At 34.2% G+C, this 23,751-nt stretch overlaps 1 protein-coding gene and 1 pseudogene across 1 annotated transcript; both read left to right on the forward strand.

Annotated features, from left to right (window-relative positions):
- The first annotated feature begins 7,592 nt into the window (after positions 1-7,592).
- On the forward strand, positions 7,593-8,508 carry LOC111400270. Its single transcript, XM_023027689.1, has 2 exons — positions 7,593-7,913; positions 8,113-8,508. The coding sequence occupies exons 1-2, from the start codon at positions 7,593-7,595 to the stop codon at positions 8,506-8,508; spliced, it is 717 nt and encodes a 238-aa protein (XP_022883457.1).
- Positions 8,509-8,616: 108 nt separating this feature from the next.
- Positions 8,617-23,751, forward strand: part of LOC111400271 — a 15,422-nt pseudogene continuing 287 nt past the window's right edge.

Consider the following 23,751-nt stretch of genomic DNA (forward strand, 5'->3'; position numbering starts at 1 on the left):
GGGCCTTTCGAGAAAGGTTCAGCTTGTGTGTTCGCGCCTGGTGCCACATCCTCATAAGCCAAAGTTGGTACCATGTTCAAAGGGGTGGCTGTAAGTGCTAGCCCAAAGTTTTCTTTACCAGTGAATTCATCTAGTAGTACATTAGGCAAGAGGTTGGTCCTCTCACACATTACCTTTGCTGAGGTGTGAGGCCTCTACTGGCCCTCTTTCTGTACTCAATCGATTCTTCATTGATTTCTCACGTCACATCATTTCAAGCAGGGCGTCAAAGTGGCGAAATCTTGATTTGGCACGTCCTTCCAAAATAGAGACTCTCCAGGTACTTGTCTCATGTCCTGGAGACGTTGGATGGGGGCCTCTCCTGCGTTGCTCACAGCAAATCTCTTCAAAAATGTAGTCTTAAACTCTGGCCAACTCTTTATGCTCCTAGGTGGTAGCCTGTTATACCAGATTTCAGTTGCTTCACTAAGTGTCAGGTGGAAGGCTCTGCACTTTACTGCTGGGTGGCATCTCTCAGGCTCATGTGGTTCTTATAGGCATTCAAATGTTTCTTCGGGTCGCCTCTCCCATCGTACTTTGGTATCTTATTCATGACATAGTGGCTCGACCCCTGGGCACTTCTCAATTCTCTTGAGAATGGCTGATTCTCAACGTTATCGTCCAAGTCTCGGGACCTCTATTGTTTATCTGAGTCATTGTTCTCATTGACCTCATATCTAGGTAGCAGACGAGAGGGACCTGTTTGGTTCCGAGCTTCCTCCTCCCTCCTTTGGTGCCTATTTCTAGGCAGAGCACCACGATGGGCATTTTCATGCCTCTCCTCTGGCTGTTGAGTCATAGGAGGCGGGGGCTATGGCCTCACCCGAGGCTTACGAGGCTGCTGTTCCTACCTGTGCCTAGGTTTAGCTGGACTGATTTTGTCAAATACGCTGCTAAACTTCCTAGGCCTTCGTTCCGACTTATACGCGGGTGGGATGTTGTCCTCCATGTTGTATAGGACCTCGGTGGGTCGGCCCAATAGCATAGTTTGATGAAATATCAACCTCCAATTCTCTTTCATGGGGCTCCCTCCCCTACTGTGCTTAGGAGATGCAGCCCGTTGGCTTTGCACTTCATCCTCCAGTTGGTATTGTCCTTGAGGCACATATGGAGGCATAGAATAGCCACCCTGGCCCTGCATTTGCATCAATAGCTCCTGCATGGCTAAGTTTTGGTTGGTGATGTTTCTCATATTGGCTGCCATGATGGCTACCTCTCTAGTGAGCTGTGTAGCCATTCACATTCCACTCCTCTGTTGTGGTGGTGAGGTCTCCCTCACCCTCCTAGGGGGCATATCTTCATTTGAACTCATTTTTCCTTTGTTTCAACTCAAGATTTTTCCCAAAATATAGGGCTTCATCTCATTCTTTTTCAAGAACAAATCCTTTTTCAAAGGGGATGCCAAGATATGAACCCAACCGTGCACATGTAGGCGAAAGTCCAAGACGCTAAGACACAAAAGGGGCTAGAATGGTCTAAAAATGAGGGCGTGGGAATAGCTCAAAGGCACGGACAACAATGTTCGAAATCCTACGATGCATTTGTAGAACGATTGTACAATAATTACCAATTGCGTCTTGTTGAACTTGTATGTAAACTCAGTTTTATTTCAAGAGAGTAAAATGTGAGGTAGTTGTTCTTGTATTAAATCTCGCATTAGTCCTTACATGGGGTTCATGGAGGAGTATTTATAGTGATACAAGTTGAATCGTGGCCCTCGATTGAGAGTACACATGACCTCATCCCGTTAGTTTACATATCCAATCCTCGGCATTATTTTTGACTATCTAGCCTACTATACATTTATTGATTGGTAGAATTGTCGTTATGTTTGACAAGACAAGACACTTGCACTCTATGATGGACGTCCAATCAATCATTCGAGAAGGATTCTTGTATAAGATCGGATCTCTTAGGACAGGTGATGGTAAAAATGCTTCAGAGCTTCACCTTCGGCATAGGGACCTCGGTATGGACCACCTCGATCAATGCATTTTGGTCCTCAAGCAGTGGGGCCACGTCAAAGGCTTTACTTCTGAATGTTGTGTGTTATTCATTAGCCTTAGGGCTTCGGGCACCATGCCACGTGATTTGGCTTAGGTAGGTCACTGGCCCCAATGGGTTGGCCAAGTATACTGGTACGTAAATATCCATTTATGCACACATCATTTTACACATGCAAATTAAGTTTTGTGATAATTTCACACTGGACAAAAAGTTGAAAGTTCACTAAGTTCCCAATCATCATCCATTTTCCTAATGTTACAATATTTCAAAATTAATTTCATAGCGTAAAATCAAAGGTTCTAAATCAGAATAACTTAAACTTTTTCAACCTTAGAACTCCCAATAAATTAAAAGATTAATCATGTGCAAAATAAACAAGACATTTTGAATAAATTTGACAAATATGAAACATATACATTAATATCAAAATGTCAAATATATACATGCGATCATATTAAGCATCTTTAAACAACTACTAAACATGAGAAATAAAATTTCACATTGTTCGATAAATTTGAGCTAACCGTACATGTCTAAATTAATCAAAAAGTTCTCATTTTCTTAATTTCATTTTCTCTTCAAGATCTTGATCAAATAACTGTAGCATAGAGGTTATCCACAACTTCAATAGCAACATCATATCAATATTTAGGAAGTGTCGTCATTAGATAATACATACTTTCCTTCTCACATATATGCTATCCCAAATGTATCACTTCTCGACGTATTGCTTCGAGATATTTTATGTGTTGTACTAGGTTATGTTGCAAATCCATTTCATAGTTTCAATAAGCACGTAATTTTTCAACACGTTCCACAGCCCGTGCTCTACTAGCTTCCCTCTAAGGATGCTAAAAACGCATGTTAAGCCAGTCATATTTGATCAATCACAATAATTGAAAAACTAGTCACAATGGATCGCATAACCTAATCAAGATCCATCACTCATGAATGTATAGAAAATGTGGTATATCAAATTATATCGGGGTTTTTCATTTAAAAAAATGAGAGCACAACAAAAAAAAAAAAAAAAAAACTCCCACTAGGCAAATACCACTTAACAACACTTAACAAAAATATTCTTGATTTTTATTAAAAAAAATTCATAATTTAATCAAGTTCAAAAAGTATATATAAAAATATTTTTTATTATCTGAAAATTATTTTAATTACATAAAAAATCAATAATATTTTAGGGACAATTTGCAGTCTTTTAAATTAAATTTGGAATAATCAATTTCAAAAAAAAATCATTTTGGGACCAACATATAACTTTTCAAATTGGTTTTGGAATAAACTGCTATTCAAAAAGTGTTAAAACTAACATGCAATTTTTCAAATTGCATTTGAAATATTTAACATTCAAAAGTGTGGAGACTAACATGCAATTTTCCAAATTACAATTGGAATATTCAACATTCAAAAGTGCGGGGACAAGCATGCAATTTTTCAAATTTCACTTGCAATTTTTTAATACCAATACAACAACATTTCTATGTCAGTTTTTTTTTTCGAGTACTGTTCATCATCTTCCCAAAATATGCAGATTTTTCAAATTTCTATCAAAATTTCGGAAGGCCATAACTTCTTCAATTCATGACCAAAAATTATGTTCTTTATACCGTTGGAAAGGTTTCAAGAAGATCTATCCAAACATATAGAATGGGTAGCTGGAACTTAACGTGCAAGAAATTATCATGCAATGAAGTTTGGTTTTTTCAACTAGAGTTCGATTTTTCTCCCAAAATACGAATCTAAACGAAGTGAAATTTTCCAGATATGTTTTCAATAATATCATGAACATATAGTATAAATTTCATGAATTTATATGAAGTATATCAAAATTTGCAATTAACGACATTCAAGCTTTCAAAGAAGAATTCATGCATTTCAATCATTCTAAAACATTTACAACATGTGTTTAAGCAAGAAAACAACATACTTAGGCTCTGATACCAATGTAAAACGTGCTTGCATACTTATAAACGAGTTTGGAATATTGAAACTTACTTGAAATCCCAAGAAAACAAGAGGTTGAATTACTTCCCTTCTTGCCACTTGTTTGCTCACCAAGTACTCCTTTTCTAGTTAGAAACTCAATCACAAAGAATGAATTTGACAGTCACAATCCAAGAACCAATTTTGAGATGCAATATTTCCAAAATCAAGTCTTTTTCCTAATGTATAGACCTTCTACTCCCCTTAACCCGAATTTCTTTGTTTTCTTTTCAGAATAATGAATTATGGAAATTGCATGGGAGTTATTGGTGCTGAATTTTCAACTCCTCTCTCCAAAATTCATTTCCATGCAAATGAAATCGGGTCTGTAGAGGCCTGAGAAATAAAATAAAATTAGGCTATTATGTTATGATAATCTAGCATCACAAGCCTAACTCATTTAAGAAACGAGCTATGGAAGCTCAACCCATTTAAGATTTTGAAAGCCTAAGCCATAAGTTAATTAAAAGCCCAACAATTTAAAAGATTAAGTTTAAGTAAATTTGATTACAAATATTTAATAAATAACTGGACTGTCACAATAGTCATCTACATGGAATTTCATGTAGGCAACCCAGGTTCGAATCACCATGTAGATGTTTTTATAAAACTTTTATATGAATTATTTTTTATGGCTTAAAAACTCTTCAAATTCTTAGTTGAAGATCAAATTTAATAAATTTAAAGATAATACAACTCCCCCACTTAGTTTTTCATTAAAAAGAAAGGTTACAAAAAGTGGAAGGTCACTTTTTCATTACACTCCTCTTCAAATTCGAATTTCATCTCATTTTCTCACATAAACAATATATTTCATGTCAATTTAAGCTAAGGGAATAACAAGGGTGAGAAAAAGAAATGCTTTCTACACATTTTGTTCTTTGATATCCAAGAAAAGTCAAGATAGGTAGAGGTGCATATATTTACTTTGTTTCAAATTATGATTTTCGATAAATGTTGGAATGAAATGGTACCTCTGAGTACAGTGCTTCGGCACTACAACAGTTTGAATGATCATTCTCTGGCTCTACATATTATGATAATGCTATAGTAGTTGGATTTTATCGGAAATCCATCTACATACAATGGTATGAATCTATTGTTCGAATTTTCTAATTTGACAAAGAAATGAACCGATGATATCTATTGAGTTTCAAATTTATGGGTAAATTCCCTTCCTACAGGTTGAATGGATTTTCCTTAGGGCGTGGATGATGATAAAGGATGATGTAACATGCCATAGAGAAGCCGGTGATTTAATATCTTGAAATGTTTCCGTTTTCTTTAATTTAGATTCCTATGGATGTCGAGTGTAGATCTATTCTACGAACATTCTTTATGAATAAATTTTGTTTGAAAGTAGATATGTGCCATAGGAATAAATTTACAAATTAGCATTTACAAAAAAAAAAAAAAAAAGGTCAGCGATTTAAAGTTTTGCTGTCTCTAAAAAAAATTCACATTCTACCTCGTCTTTAAAAATTCATAACTCCTTCATTACTTGGAATTTTTATACAAAATCAGTAGCGATGGACAGCCTCATAAGTTAGCTACTGAATGAATTTGGAATAATGTCAATCCGATGTTAGTAGAATTTTATATGTTGCATAAAGCAAACTGCACTCGTAGAGTCACCATTTTTCCAGCTTCTACCTTGACTTCAAAAATTGATAACTCGACCGTTACTTGGAATTTCTAGATGAAACCAATAGGATTTATTTTGACAATTACCATTTAAGACAAAAACTAAAACAGCAACATTACTTTTTAAGTTTTGTCAAAAATTTCACGTCAATAGTCGTTATATGCATGAAACCCATTCTAAAAGCATTTTTGAAATTTATTTCTTTTAGTATTGAATTATTGTTTAAAAAAAGTTCTTCAATTAAATTCTAAAATTTAATATTTATACCTTCCACTAAAAATATAGTTAAAAAAATTTTACGACTAAAGTACAGTTAATCTTATGACGTTTCAATCCATGCAAGTCGTGACGATACAGCGTGGTATCAGAGCATGAGTTTAATCGATTTCTGTAGACTTAGTGTATTTTAGTTATGAAATGAGAAAAATGAAACATTTAAGGCACTCCATGGCATCTTGCATCCATCAGTTGACCTCATCTGACGAACCAAAGGTATGGAATAAATATTATGTTCCACTTTATTTTTCGAGCATGATTTATAAATCATTTAAGCTTGAATCTATGAAAATACTTTTGATGTTTAGAATGAAATAGTTATGTAAGTTATATTTTGTTTAAATATACATGAAGAAATGATAATTGCTCATTATATTAAAACTTCAAGAGTATAATGTGTAAGTTGATGTCACTAAGAAAGATAAAACATCATTGAAAACTTATGTGACAGACATGGTTAGGACTTCTCAGACTACTAGAAAGGCCACAGCTTATAGAGTAGCATTAAATCATAGGTCCATCATTCTGTCCTATGAGAATCACGTAACTGACCCATCTCGTCCACTTATTGAACACGTACATGATATCTACAAGAGATGTATGGCAACTGTAGATGCAGGACTAAAGATCACACATATCGAGGTTGTGAATAACCTCATACGTTCACTCCACCTCAATTGGAAAACATGGGAGTCATGGCTAGGAATGAGATGCTAGAAGGTTACCCTCTAGAGCATCCAAATACGATTGAATTTGGTATATATTGCCAGGTCCTTCTAGACAGGTGGAATGAGAGCTTAGAACATCAACTGGAGATAGTAATTGAGCCCAATGATGAGGTTGAGCCCAAGCCCGAACCCGTGCCTCAATTTGAATCAGACCTAGAGAAAGATCCCAAATGGGAGCACGATGCTGACTTTGGTTTGGAATTAGAGAATGATCATGAGCATGAACCTAAACCATAGGTTGAGATGGACCTAGAGTTAGGAACTGAGGCAGAAGACTCTTCTAAAGATGAAGCTCCGCTAAAGAAGACTCGCAAGATTCATAGGGATTAGAAATTTAGATTCTATTTCCTTGTGATATCTTTTCCTTTATGTTATTGAAAGTAAAAAGTTATCGAACTATTATATATCCTGGATTCAAGAAGTACTGAATCAAAAAAAAATTTGATCAAGTTGAGATTTTTTTTTTATTTTGGTGTTGGAAAATGAAGTTAATGTGAGATATTATATCTTATCTCTAGGGAAATGTCTCGAGCAAACCAAAACAATTTGATAAGGATCTCCTACAAGCGGTTCAAGATCTTGGCAGGTTGAATCAAAATCCAGCTCCACCTACACCACCAGCTCGTATTACTCTCTTGACTCATGCCTCGGTGGTTGAGTTATTTCGAAGGCATAAGCCCCCTTCCTTCGATGGAGCATCTGGTCCACTAGTAGTTGAAGACTAGCTTCGTAAGTTAGAGCGAATTTTTAGACTTATCAATTGCACTGACACCCAAAAGGTCCAGTCTCCGGAGTTTATATTTACCGGTGATGCAAGTCATTGGTGGGATTCAATGTCCCAAACTAGGACCCCGGAGTAGCAATTGGCGTTAACTTGGAAACAATTCAAGGAGGAAGTGATGGATACATATTTTCCTCAGTCTCTAAAGGATTTCAAGGAGAATGAATTCTTTCAACTCAAACACGGTAATATGTCCCCGACTGATTATGAGCGAAAATTTAACCAACTCTCAAGGTATGCTCCACACCCTGTGGACATCAAAATTAAGAAGACTCGAAGATTTGAGCAAGGGTTAAACCCAAACCTAAGTATGATTCTTATATCACATCATTTGCTGGAACGAACTCATGCTATTGGTATCAGAAGGAAAATGCAGAGCAACACCATCAATTGTACAATCAGTAAGACAAAGGACAGGTTGGAAAGAGAAAATGGAATGGTCAAGACAAAGGAAAAGGCAAATGGCAAAATAAGAAGGCTAATACTGGACTTAGTGCTAGCAAGGGCATAGTAGCTGCAGTAGCGCCATGTCCTAAGTGTGGTAAGCATCATCATGGGGAATGCTTGTATGGGAAGAATACCTATTTTCGGTGTGATAAGCCAGGACATATTGCTAACGATTGTACATATTTGCTCAGAAGAAGGTTAATAACAATGATCAGAACAAGAAGGGAAAAGCACGAGTGTTTACAATGAATCAGAAAGATGCAGAGGAGAACTCAAATGTGATAGCAGGTATATTACTGATATCTGATACACCTGCTTATGTACTGTTTGATTCAGGAGCTACTCATTCTTTTATATCAACATCTTTCATTGCTAAATCTAGTATTAATTGTGATAAGTCAAAGAGTACATTAGAAGTTAGCATTTCCTCAGGCAGAACATTGAACATAGATCAGTTCGCTAGATTGGTGAATCTTAAAATTGAGGGAAAAACATTTGAAGCAAATTTGTATATGATAGAGATGAAAGATCTTGATGTGATTTTGGGCATGAATTGGTTAGGATATAATTATGCAACCATTCGTTGAAGAGAAAGGAAAGTATCTTTTCAGAAACTAGGAGAGGAACAATTTTCTTTCCCTGGAATAAAGATCAAACCCCACCTCTAACTAGTATCGGCCTTACAAGCTAAAAAAATGTTGAGAAAGGAAACATTTCAAGGATTTCTAGTTAATATCTCTGGAGAAAAACTGGCAACGATAAAGATTAAGGATGTATCAGTGGTACAAGAATTTATAGATGTGTTTCCAGAAGATCTACGTGGTATTCCACTAGATAGACAAGTGGAATTCACAATAGATTTGGTTCCCAGAGTGGCACCAATATCTAAAACTCCATACAGATGGCCCTCTTCAGGAGTTGAAAATCCAGTTACAAGAACTGTTAGACATTGGCTTTATTCGACCAAGTGTATTACCATGGGGCGCACGGTATTGTTTGTAAAGAAGAAAGATGGAAGTATGCGGATGTGTATCGACTATCGGGAGTTGAACCGTTTGACCATCAATAATAGGTATCCTCTCCCGAGAATCGAGGATTTGTTTGATCAATTGAAAGGGGCTAAGGTATTTTCCAAGATCGATTTACGATTTGGATATCATCGCTTAAAGGTTAAGGAAAGTGATATACCTAAGACAACTTTCAGAACTCGATATGGACATTACGAGTTCATAGTTATGCCATTCGGATTGACAAATGCTCCGGCAGTACTTATGGATCTAATGAATAGAGTATTTCATCAGTATTTGGATAAATTTATTATAGTCTTCATTGATGACATTCTAATTTACTCCAAGAGTAAAGATCAACCTGAAGAACATCTTAGAATAGCGTTAGAAACATTACGCAAGGAAAAGTTATACGCCAAATTTAAAAAGTACGAAGTTTGACTTGAACGAGTTGGATTCCTCGATCATGTAGTTATTGCCCAAGGAATTGAAGTAGATCCAATAAAGGTGGAAGCGGTAAACAATTGGAAGACACCGACTAATGCTGGTGAAGTTCGAAGTTTTCTGCGATTTGCTGGATATTATTAGAGATTTATAGAAAGATTTTTCAAAATAGTTGGACCAATGACACAATTGATAAGGAAAGGAGTAAAATCTCAATGGACAGATAAGTGTGAGCAAAGCTTTTAGGAGCTAAAACAACGATTGATTACAGCACCTGTATTAACAATACCTGAAGGTTCAGAAGGATTTGTTATATATAGTAATGCATCCAAACACGGTTTGGGGTGTGTACTGATGTAGCAAGGAAAAGTAATTGCCTATACATCAAGACAATTGTAGTAACATGAGCAGAACTACCCGACGCATGATCTAGAACTTGCAGCGGTGGTTTATACATTAAAAATTTGGCGCCATTACTTATATGGAGGGAAGTGTGACATTTACATGGATAATAAGAGTCTCGAATATTTCTCTACGCAGAAAGAATTGAATATGAGACAGAGATGATGGTTGGAGCTAGTAAATGATTATGATTGCACTATTCATTACCATCCTGGTAGGGTTAATGTTGTTGCTGATGCTGTAAGCAGAAATTCGATGGGACAGTTGGCATCATTACCTACTATTCCGATGGAGTTGATCAAAGATTTGGAAAATTTGCGAATCGAAGTGATTACCACACCAAAACAAGTCACTGCTCATTTAGCAACTTTGATAGTTCGACCCACTCTTAGAGATCGGATTGTAGAAGCACAAAGTAAAGACCCATTTTTGCAGAAGATCAAGAACGAGATTGGTATTGGTAAGAGAAAGGATTTTGAAATAGCTTCTGATCAAGCTGTTTAAAGGAAGAATTTGTGTACCAAAAGATGAAGTATTAAGAAAAGAGATATTAGAAGAGGCTCATTCCACCCCGTACACCGCATATCCTGGTGGTACGAAAATGTATCGAGACCTTCGAGATACATTTTGGTGGAGGAACTTGAAAGGAAGTATAGGCTCATTTGTGACAAAATGCACAATATGCCAACAAGTTAGAGCAGAACACCAAAGACCAGCAGGGTTATTAAATCCATTGGACTTACCTAAATGGAAGTGGGAAAATATCACAATGGACTTTATGGTAGGATTTCCAAAGTTAGGAAGAGGACACAATGCTATATGGGTAATAGTGGATCGTTTAACAAAGTCAGCTCATTTTCTTCTTGTAAAAATGACATTTAGTCTAGATCAGTTGGCGTAGTTGTATATTAGAAAGATTGTAAGATTGCATGGTGTCCTTATGTCCATTGTGTCTGATGGGGATCCGAGATTTACATCAAAGTTTTGGAAAAGCTTACAAGAAGCTATGGGAACGAAATTGAATTTCAGTACGGTATATCACCCCAATCTGATGGTCAATCTAAAAGGACCATTCAAATTTTGGAAGATATGCTAAAGGTCTGTGTTCTGGATCTAGGAGGTAGTTGGGAATCGTATCTACCTTTAGTGGAATTTACATATAATAATAGTTTCCAAGCAACTATTGGAAGGCACCGTATGAAGCTCTCTATGGTCGAATGTGCAGATCACCTGTTCATTGGGATGAAGTTGGCGAAAAGAGAGTTTTGGGACCAGAGATCATTAAAAGAACAGTTGAAGTCGTTGAAAAGATCCGTACCAGGATAAAGACCGCGCAAGATAGACAAAAGAGCTATGCAAAAACCAGAAGAAAAGACTTGAAATTTGAGGTTGAAGAGAAAGTTTTTTCTAAAGGTGGCACCAATAAAAGGTGTACTTAGGTTCGGCAAGAAAGGCAAACTACAACCTCGTTATATCGGAGCTTTTGCAATAATTGACAGGGTCAGGAATGTGGCTTATCCACTGTCTTTACCGTAACGTGTTTCATATATCAATGATCAGGAAGTATGTGCATGATCCTAATCACGTGGTGAATTATCAACCCCTGGAAATATAGAAAGATTTATCTTATGAGAAAGTATCGATTAAAATACTAGATCAAAAGGTACATAAATTACGGAACAAGAAGATTCAACAGGTTAAAGTGCAATGGAATAATCATGAGTAGAAGAATTTACTTGGGAAAGAAAAGAAGAAGTCAAAGATAAATATCTGACACTCTTTGCCAATCCATAAGGTAAATTTCGAAGACGAAATTTTGTTTAAGGTGTAAGGGATGTAGAAGCCCAATAAATAAAATGAAACTAGACTATTATATTATGATGATCTAGTACCACAAGCCTAGCTCATTCAATAAATGAGCTAGGGAAGCTCAACCCATTTAAGATTTTGAAAGTCCAAGCCATAAGTTAATTAAAAGCTCAATAATTTAAGAGATTAAGTTTAAGTAAAGTTGATTACAAAGATTTAATCAATAATTGGGTTGCCACAATAGTCATCTACATGGAATTTCATATAGGCAACCCAGGTTCAAATTACCATGTAGACGATTTTATAAAACTTTTATATGAATTATTTTTTTATGGCTTAGATACTCTTCAAATTCTTAGTTAAAGACCAAATTTAATAAATTTAATGATAATAAAACTCCCCCACTTAGTTTTTCACTAAAAAGAAACGTTATAAGAAGTGGAACGTCACTTTTTCACTACACCCCTCTTCAAATCCGAATTTCATCCCATTTCTCTCAAAAAAGAAAATATATTTCATGTCAATTTAAGCTAAGGGAATAACAAGGATGAGAAGAAGAAATGATTTCTACACATTTTGTTCTTTGATATCCAAGAAAATTCAAGGTAGATAGAGGTGCGTGTGTTTACTTCGTTTCAAATTATGATTTTTGATAAATGTTTGAATGAAATGGTAGCTCCGGGTACGATGCTTCGACACTAAAATAGTTTGAATGATCATTCTCTGACTCTACGTATTATGATAACGCTAGAGTAATTGGATTTTATCGAAAATCCATCCACGGGCAATGGTATGAATCTATAGGTCGAAATTTCTAATTTGACAACGAAATGCACCGATGATATCTATTAAGTTTTAAACTCATGGGTTGATTCCCTTCCTACAAGTTAAATAGATTTTCCTTGGAGTGTTGATGATGATAAAGGAAGATGCAACATGCAATGGAAAAGTCGGTGATTTAATAACTTGAAATGTTTATGTTTTCTTTAAATTAGATTCCTATGGATGTCGTGTGTGGATCTATTCTATGAACATTCTTTATGAATAAATTATGTTTGAAAGTAGATCTATTCCATAGGAATAAATTTACAAATCACCATTTGCAATAAATAAAAATAATAATAATAAAAGGTTAGCGATTTAAAGTTTTGTTGTCTATAAAAAAAAAATATTAGATTCTGCCTTGTTTTTAAAAATTCATAGTTCCTTCATTACATATCATTTTTATACAAAATCAATGGTGATGGATAGCCTCATAAGTTAGCTATTGAATGAATTTGGAATCATGTCAATCCGATGTGGGTAGAATTTTATATGTTGCATAAAGTAAACTGCACTCGTAGAGTCGCTGTTTTTCCAGCTTCCGCCTTGACTTCAAAAATTCATAACTCGACCGTTAAGTGGAATTTATAGAAGAAAACAATTGTATTTGATAGTCTCATGGATTAGCTACTGAATAAATTTGAAATCCTGTGGTTTTGATGTTTGTGGAATTTTATATGTCATTTTAAGTGAACTGCACCGATTTACATTTCAACTAGGTCGCTGCTGAGTTTTGAAAAATATTTTAATACCTCATATGATGCCAATGGAAGATAATTTTTGACTATGTCATATCATAAGGAGTTTCCTGGTTTACATTAAAATTTGATGAAGTTTCGAGGTCTATAGCTATGCAAACAAATTTATTCTGACAATTATCGTTTGAGACAAAAACTAAAACAGCAATATTACTTTTTAAGTTTTGTCAAAAATTTCACGTCAATAGTCGTTACATGCATGGAACACATTCTAAAAACATTTTTGAAATTGTGTTCTTTTAGTATTGAATTATTTTTTAAAAAAAAATCTTCAATTAAATTCTAAAATTTAATCTTTGTACCTTCCACTAAAAATATAGTTAAAAAAAATTTACGACTAAAGTACAGTTAATCTCGTAACATTTCGATCCATGCGGGTCGGGACGTTACAGGGTCAACCTACATGGGTGACCCATTTTCTTCCAACACACTGAAACATATTGGATCATATTGGTTGGAGTACAAAAGAGGTAGGGGAAGATGACATTATTCAATAGGATCAGAGATTTGTCAATATCGCTTTAATTCCAAGAAAATAAATGTGCTTTGACAGTACATCAAAGCATTTATGTATTATTATTTATAAGCTCATTACATTTATGATGAAATATACACAAGGGAACTTTACATACAAAGCCTAGAGCAAATAAGGTGTGTGCAGAGAAATTCCCAGAACTAATCCATAGGTGTAATCTTTGGTTGCATTTAATTTTATGGACTAGCATTTCATTAGTCGTTTTGTGAGCCCATAATGGGATGGGACATTTTATTAACACATATGGAGGCCTCTACACTCAACCCACTTAATATAGAATTGGCCCATTGAATTCTATATATATATTATAGACCTTTCTTCCTCTCTCTCAAGCAAGAGTGATATTGGCTTCTAGGGTTTCAAGGGGAATAGAGAGTAGTTCTCTCCATAGCAATTCTTCTTCTTTTGCAGCCCAAAGATCCATGAAAAGCCAATCACGATCTATTGAAGGTATATTTTTATTGTATTATAGTTGAACATGCTATGACAATGAGAAGGGATTAATGATGTTTAACAAATGGTATCAGAGACAACCTTCTCATTTTCACAGGTGACATTTTATATTGCAAGATTCCTCCCATTACCAATAATTTTTTGGCTTCATCGATGAGTTCTTTTTTATTGGAGGCGGTTGATTAATTATATTCAAAATGGCCGGACAGTGGGTAATGCACATATGGGAGTTTTGTAGATCTATTATTATTATATTCAAATTGGCAGGACAATGTGTAATGCACAGCAAATCTGAGAGTTTTGTTGATCTATTATTATAATATTATAATGTTTTTCAAATATAAAGAATAGTGGAAGGCAACGAATCTGTAATCTGGGAGTCTTATTGATTTAGTATTACAATATTCTAATGTTTTTCAAAGATACAGAATGCAAATCTAGGAGTTTGGTCTATTTTTATAATATTAAAATGCTTTTCATAAATTCTTTGACTTATTCTTTGATTTATAATAATTGATCTATTATTATAATATTAAAATGCTTTTCAAAGATACAAAGTGGAGGAAGGCAGTAATTTTGGGAGTTTTAATAATAGATCCATTATTATAATAGTCAAATATTTTTCAAAGATGCCCATTTATGAATTTTGGTAATATTGTTCCATGTTAGTTAATTGGAGAAAAGAAATGGATAATCTACTTTAAGAAGAATATATATTTCGTCCATATAGATCACATAATTTTGTTGTATACCGATGTTGTGAGTGGCTATGTACTTACCTCTCATGGGACTAGTTATGATAAATTATCGGGATTGTTACATTGTTTATGCTTCTACTTGTTGACATTATACTAAGATCCATGTGAATAATGAATTTGCCCCTCGGTAAATCATTGTTTGATAGGATGCTTAGGACGACAAAAATAAGTGCTCGGCACTTGGTGGCCAAATTCTATCCTCTCGGTAGTGGGTCATCTTAAGTCCTTGTCTTTAATTATTTTGTTTTGTCATGCGTAAGAGCCTTTTGCGTGGCTTAGGCTCTAGCATAGTGCGTAAGAGTTTATTTTGAATAAAACTCTAGCATGGATATAAATTTGCCTATTGGATACATACATGGGTGCATGTTTGTCATTCCATAAGTTTAATAAATTTTTATTGCATTCTCCTTAGCTTATGGAAATGCAGCTCTGTCTCTCTCTTTGTCTGCTATCAAAAGTCTCACAGGAACAATTATGAGGATTGGCATGAGTCTCTCATTATTAATTTGGCTATCATGAATTTGGATAAATGTGGATATGTTTTTTTTTTTCCATTTCGAAAATGGAAATTTCGAATTTAATTCATACTGATGTTTGTGATCCCATTTCACCAGCCATTTTGAAAAATCATAGATACTTCATTACCTTTATTAATGATTATTCTTGCTATAGTTATATTGAGCTCATCTGGGAAAAATCAAACTCATTGTAAGCTTTTAAAGATTTCAAGGCTATTGTGGAACTCTAGAAAAACATTAAAATCAAAACAGTAAGATTGGATAGAGGATGGGAGTTTGATGGGAGATATGATAAAATTGGTAGAAATCCTAAATCTTTTGCTAGTTTTCTCAAGGCATGTAATATTGAGGCTCAATATACAATGCTCTAAACCCCTGAACATAATGGCATTGTAGAAAGAAGAAATCATACTCTTAAGGACATGGTGCGGTGTATGCTTAGTCATTCCACTTTACCTGATTTTTGTAGGGTGAGGTTTTGAAGCTACTTTCTACATTCTGGATCAAGTACCAAGCAAGTCAGTTCCTATAACTCCTTATAAATTATGGTTAGGTAAATTGTGTCATTTTCGTGTTTGAGGTTGTAAGTAGAAATAAAGCCTTATAATCCTCAGCAGAAGAAACTTGATCCTAAGACTATTACTGAATATTTTGTTAGGTATTATGTGGGATCAAGAGGATCTAGATACTATTGCCCTTCTAATGTTACTAGGATTATTAAATTTGATTAAGAATATATATATATATATATATATATATATATATATATATATAGCTAAACTAATCAATCTCATAACCGCTTCTTATTATCAAAAACTCCTAATCATTATTACATTTTTCAGTGTCTTATTGGATTTGTGTGGAGAAGTGGGCAAAAACCCCGCTTCAAGATACTTCCTATGACCGACAACAAATCCAAAGTTGAGACATGTACTCAGTATATATATATATATATATATATTTATATACCATATCTCTTTTACAATCTACAGCATAATCCATGATTTATCATTCCACTTACAAAACACTTTCTAAACCATAGCATGAATCATTATCGTGAATCAATCACTCATCATCTTTAAATATAAGAGCAAATATTTTCTCCATATTTCCTGATTAGCAAAAATTTTGACATTTCTATACACATACAAATTTTGTTCTTTCCTTCTATGAAGGGACAATAATAACATTTAATCCATGAAAATATATACTCTTATTCCATAAATAGATCATTGATCTATCGTCAATGCATAATCCTTCTTGTATAGCGCATAAAGACCTTTAATTAAGATAATGAAACCTAAAAATACTATTTCACAATGGGTAAAATCTATATTTGATGATCATCTTAAACTTTAGACATATCCAAATCCAACATGTCTTACTTATATTCCTTAACAAATATATTTTGATAAAAATGGAATACTTTGTTCGTGATCCATACAATTGAAAATTGCCCAAAAATTACATCACTAAAATTTCAATAAAATCATCTTAATTTCAAAAATTAACTCAACGCTTCCAAATTGTATGGAATGTAACACAATAATCCAACGAATGGCCTTAACAAAATTAATTAACTTAATACCCCAAATTTATCATCACATTATTTTGCTATAGGACAACTATTATATTTATTTACATGCTATTCATCATATCATGTTATGCTCATGTAACCTTGACATTTATAGTCATATCGTATGACTTGAAATATTTAATTATATCAATTTTCCTTAATATCACAAGATAATAACCTTCATATTTATCACATGAACATTTCACACATCAATATACCACATGTTAATTTCTCAATCTCAATAAATTTCAACTCTATCATTCTCAAAATATTATTTTTTTCACATAAACATACCTAAATGCACATATCCATTTGATTTTATTTCTAAAGCAACAAATCACCCCATAATCAGTAATCATTATAAAGTTCATCCCTATTATTCTCACATTCCTTATAATCAAATAACTCATAAATAATCGAAATAACTGGATTACCGTTAATTTCCTCGATGCCTAAAAGACACAATAAAATATTATTATCTATCAATCAACAAATCATCATTTTGTCTTCCACAATTTCTTATCATATGGCGTAAATATACACCATCATAATTTCTATTATCATCCCATAAAAGTGGCCACAAATCACCACAAAATTTGATAACACTAATGACCATTTGGCTTCAAGAACAATAAAAATTCTCCAATGATTGTCACAAATCATACATCATATCATTTCCTTGTATTTATCGTGCAAGCTATAGCTAAAAATTCTGTTATATACTCATAAAAAAAATCATGTAGTTCTACAAATAAATTGATAATCTGTAACTTCGAATACCCCGCAAAATCATCACAGTCTGTTCAAATCTTAATAGGTTACATATTCACATAGTTCCAACTCAACAACTAATAACATTTCCAACCATCAGATCATTACAACTACTATACTTACATGCGGGTCGTTTCTAAATCTGTTAAAAAAAAATTCTATTATTTTTGGTTCCATACATTCGAGCTAGAGAGCTTGTGATTTCTGCCACCACGACATATGATCATACCCACTGAACATGCGTGAACCATAAAAATTTTCAAAACCATGCTCTGATACCACTTTGACACGACCCATTTCGAATCACCCTAGTGGATTCGAAACATGACGTGTGCCGATGATAGATGCTGAGTAGATGTCAAATCTATCACTAAGAGACTATGAATTACTTCAAAAAATGCACAAAAATCAAATTCTATGTAAAATATAATGAGATGGACCCAAATTATTTACTCCGTGTCTCGTCAATATAAGTTATAACACTCAACATGTCGTGTGGCTCTCATTCTGAAATCGTTAGGCTCTTCCAGCTAAAAAGAATCAATTGCTACCTATAGGAAAATTACGGGAAAATATATGAGTTGATAGCTTAGTGAGTGGAGAATTTCGAAAATAAATATACTTTTTCCATTTTACATTTTTATGAAAAATCGAGTTCACATCATTGAATAAGTCACAATATAACATCATATAATTATAGCCAAAACGTAAAACATTCGTATAACGTGGTAAAATATCATCTCAAGTCATGATATAAACATAAGCTGGTAATCATACTATAATCTCATCACATAAAATGTACTGAAAAACTCACAAAAAATATACCCTCTAACTAAAATCTGTAATTCGCCCCTTGGGCTAAGAACTTTCGTCACGGGCCTTTGACCCCCTCCGTGAACGAAAGCCGGTCTCAAAGACCTCTGGTAATCAATTCTAGAACATAGTCAATGCCCCTCTGTGAACTATACGTACATGATCAAGATCAATGTCAGGTCAAGACCCCTCCATGTAGGATAGAACACGGCCAAAGGCCCTTTGTAAACTAGAAGAAGTATATAATCAAGAATACTTTTCTGGCCGATCTCAATATTACATGTTTCACATACCAAACAAATCTCAATATCACATGTCTTATATACCAAGTCATAAATGCGTCATAAATAATATTTGAAATTCACATTTTTTATAATAAAAGAGATTTTCATAATAATCATATAATCGAATACATAATTGCACATACCTTAATAATAGACTTAATTATAAATACTTTAAAAATATTTATATTTTTCCACTCACAGAACTATGTTTGCAAAATTAACTCGATTAGTAAGCTGTCCCGATGTCAGTATCACTGCCTGAAATATGATATAATTTTTAAATCAATAATTAATTATTTTAAGTAATTTCAATAATTAAATAAACGATATCTAAATTTAATCATTTCACGTTTAAGCGATTTTCACGGTCTCTTTAATCACTAAAACTAAATTTTCTTTCACTTTACTCAATTTCATAGTTTATCATACTTAACTCCTTTAATAAAATCAAATTTAATCTAACAACTATAAAATTAAACATAACTTGACAATAAGTAACTTTTTACTTACCTTTCAAAATTGAGGAATTCAAGCCTAATAGTAGGAAGCACTTAATTCCTAACAACTTGGCAAATTTTTATTTTTTTCCTTTTTCTTTTTCTTTTTCTTCTTCCTCCTTTCTCTTTCTCTTTCTCTTTTTCTCTCTGCCTCATTTCTTTCCAGAGTGTGTATAGTGTGTGTTTGTGTGTAACATTTTGGGTTTGATAAGTTTTGGTGAATATATATCCATTCCACCGCCTAGTGTAAAGTTTATTTTATTTTTATTATTATTTTTTTTTTATATATATAGCATGATATGTTTGACTTTTTTTTTTTTTTTAATTAAGGTATTACACTGCTTAAAACAAGGGAACAAAAACAATAAAAGCATAAATAAAAACGACATGGATTCACTACTGGAGTTACACTACAAACAAGGCAAGAATTGAATATGATATAATTATCCAAGAAAGAATTGTGCTATTGATCCAAAGGTTGCAAGTCGGCTAGATCCATTGCCCATATCACTCCAGAAGATTTGTGCTGCTCAATATTGGGAAATCATGGCAACGGGGCCAGTAGATATAATATCTATTGTGTGAGATCAAACGAGATGCTCCAATGTTTCTTCCCTGATCCATACTCTCTTGTTAACTCATTTGATATAGTTCTGTATTTTTCAATTTTCTTCTATTGTTAACTATATTGGTGGTTGTTTTCTTTGTATATTACAAGAAGATTTTTATTTATGGCCGAATTGAATTGAGGAAGTATACATACAAAGAACTAGAGGAGCCAACTGGGGTCGTCAAGTAGCAACTAGGCGGAGGAGCTTTTGGATGGTCTATAAAGATGTCTCTCCAATTCTAAAAAGATATATTGCTGTTAAGATGCTCAATAAGGTTGAATCACATGGCCTAAAAGAATTCAAAACAGAAGTAAATTCAATTCGACGAGAAAGTTGGCTTTTGGTTAATGAATACATGAGTAATGGATCTTTAGCTACCCTTCTCTTTGGTATATCAGAACCAATGGGTGCAAATTGTCTATGATATTACAAGAGGTCTAACGTACTTACACAAAGAATATAGGATACGAATAATTCACCGTGATGTGTGTTCGGTGAAATCTCACAAGCATACGGTCGACAAGTACCAATGTAGTAAAAAAGAGTATCATCCCATGAGTAATAAAACTTAGATAGAATTTTATTATCAATTTGTTATCAAATTTGAATGATAAAAATAAATAGTAATATTAATAATAATAATTGATCATTTATAAATTATTCTACTAATTATCTACTAAAAGAGACTGGAATTGGGTCAGAAAATACGTCCAATTTGATTTCGAAAATAGTTACAATCAAACAAGGAAAGTTGGATCTTGCCCCGAAATAACCCTATGCAATATGGCGGCGATCACATGGAGCAACTGATTTTGGCCTCTGCTTTCTCAAAATCAAGGTGTGAGATCGTCCCTTTCTATTGTGTGATCGCACCATAGAAATATCTTATGGAAATTGTAGTTTGGTGCCCAATTTTTCTTTGATCAACTTTAGTCCTTTCTTCGAGCAATACTCGTTCATTTCCTTGAAATTTCATCCAATTGTTGTGTATTCTTCAATTATCATTTCTTGGTCCAAATCAACTTTTGGATATTTGTACCTTAATCCCCGAAATTTAGAAATCCTCCTTTTCATCAATTTTTGTTCCTTTATTCTAATTTCACTTTCGATCATTGAGTTTTACGAACAATATATACAACAGATTAAGTCATAATTCATTAAAAGTACTCCTAAATATCAGTACATAAAATACACTTATCAATATGAAGCCTCAAAAAATAAATTTGGTCGAGTCCTTGAAACCTAAGATTTCTGACTTTAGATTCCCAAAACTTTGCACGTAAAAGTAAAAATGGTAAGTGAATCTTCCTAGCATATCAATTCCATCAGTAAAGTCGAAAGTTACCCACCGGAATTAGCTGCACCTTTGCTCTGTGCTAATGATGAGGCATAAATTGAAATAACCATTAAAGTCTTTCATTGATGAAAGTGACCCCTAAATTATGAAAGAATTGGATACTGATATCAAGAAATAAAATATTGAAGGCACAAGTACAAACCACAAAAGGTGATGAAAAATGAGAACCAGGACGGCAAACTAGCCATTTGTTATTTATAGAACTTGCACAAAAGAAAGTAAAAATGAAAAAAGAAAAGAAAAAGAGCATCATGTTCTGTTTACTGTTCTCTCGAGGAAATTTTGTTAAGGGATAAATATGCCACATCGAATAAAGATTAAAATATATATCACACTACTTCTCTTAATAAGGTTGACCTTTTAAGATAGAACCTCAAATTTTAACATGTTATTAGAGCTCACTAAGCTCCGACAAGCAATTCGATCCGATTAAAGCTCAAAAACAAGTATACGAATTTCAAAATTGATCTGCTCAAATGAGCCATCATTACTCCTCTTAATAATATTGACATGTTAAAATGAAATCCCAAATCTTCACAAATTTCACATCGTTTGAGCATTTTCTAACTTAAGACACTCGAGAATGCTGCAGTTGAAATGTCTTCCACGTCCAATTATAATTTCAGCAGAAAGTTTTATCAAGCTTTCTATATGAACTCATTGACCATAGTCAACACGGAAGACAATTCTGTGGACCTGACAAATATTAAGGCCCCGTTTGGTAGGGATTTTTTGCCCCAAAAAATTGATTTTTTTACCGTTATTTTACTATTCAAGCCGTAATCTTTGACTTCTTCTCTCACATGTGGACCTCACTTTTCTTCTAACGGTCAAAAAATCAATTCTCAAAATCTCTACCAAACAAGCCCTAATAAATACTTTGACAAGTTCAGTCGAAATTTCCAAAACCAATTGCTTGTCCATGAGTGGATTGACTGAGTTTACCACCTTATTTTTTTTACGAGAAATTAATTTACGGACACAAAAAGAACACATTAAGAAATAGGCCTTCTGAATTTAAATGCTCAGTTGTGTCATCAAGGTTTGCTTGATCTTGATCTAGAAATGGCTTTTCTATCTCTACAGTTTAATTCATTCTTGATCATATCAGCGATTCTTCTCTTCTCAGCCTTTTTCGCTGCAGGCCAATTGGAGTGCACGTTAAAGTTGGGCTCTTCGTTAACTACTGACAACACTATCCCGTGGAGCTCGCCATCAGGCGAGTTTGCCTTTGGATTTAGGCCTCTTCAGCGATCTTCATCTGGCAGTAAAGATCACTTCTTTTTAGCCATTTGGTTCAATAAAATACCAGAAAAAACTATTGTTTGGTCCAAAAACGAGTTTTCAGTACCTCGAGGATCAAAACTCGAGCTGACAAATAAAGGAAAACTCATTCTCCACGGTTCTCAAGGGATAGAAATATGGACGGCTCCANGCCTCAAAAGAAAAGATCAGTCTACTTTAGTTCTTGTTGGATCACTACTTCTTGGTAGTTCGGTATTCCTAAATTTTCTTCTGCTGTTAACCATACTAATTGGTTTTTTCTTCATATATCACAAGAAGATGCTAAATGTACAGTTTGATTCTACTACATTTGGGTTGAGAAGGTATACGTACAAAGAACTCGAGGAGGCAACTGGAGGCTTCAAGCAGCAACTAGGCAGGGGAGCTTTCGGAACGGTCTATAAAGGGGTCACCCCCTCAATTCCGAAGCGATATATTGCCGTTAAGATGCTGAATAAGGTTGAACCAGATGGCGAAAAAGAATTCAAAACGGAAGTAAATGCAATTGGACAGACTCACCACAAGAATTTAGTCACTTTACTAGGTTATTGTGATGAAGGAGAAAACCGGCTTTTGGTTTATGAATACATGAGCAATGGATCTCTGGCTACCCTTCTATTTGGGGTATCCAGACCTCATTGGAACCAACGGATGCAAATCGTATGTGGTATTGCAAGAGGTCTGATGTACTTACACGAAGAATGCAGCACACAGATAATCCACTGTGATGTGAAGCCTGAAAACATACTTTTGGACGAGTTCCTGATGCCTAAGATTTCTGACTTTGGACTAGCAAAACTTTTGTTGGCCGAGCAAAGTCGAGCAGCACGAACAAACATTAGAGGGACGGTAGGTTACTTCGCCCCTGAGTGGTTTAGGAAAGCATCTATCACTGTGAAAGTCGATATTTATAGCTTAGGAGTGATGGTACTCGAGATCATTTGCTGCAAGTCAAGTGTTGTATTTGCAATGGGAGAAGAAGAGGAGGCTCTAGTCGATTGGGCCTACGATTGCTACAGCAAAAAGAAACTAAACAAAATGGTGGAAGATGATGAGGAAGCAAGGAATGACATGAAAAGTGTAGAAAGGCTAGTGATGGTGGCAATTTGGTGCATTCAAGAGGATCCTTCA

This window comes from Olea europaea, chromosome 10 (assembly GCF_002742605.1).
Source record: "Olea europaea var. sylvestris chromosome 10, O_europaea_v1, whole genome shotgun sequence".
NCBI classification, from domain to species: Eukaryota; Viridiplantae; Streptophyta; class Magnoliopsida; order Lamiales; family Oleaceae; genus Olea; species Olea europaea.

What these genes read in the sequence shown, in the direction of transcription:
- LOC111400270 (XM_023027689.1), top strand. Translation starts at nt 7,593, where the DNA reads ATGGATACATATTTTCCTCAGTCTCTAAAGGATTTCAAGGAGAATGAA. An exon ending in TGGAAAGAGAAAATGGAATG is followed by an intron (nt 7,914 to 8,112) that starts GTCAAGACAAAG and finishes ATATTTGCTCAG; the next exon opens with AAGAAGGTTAATAACAATGA.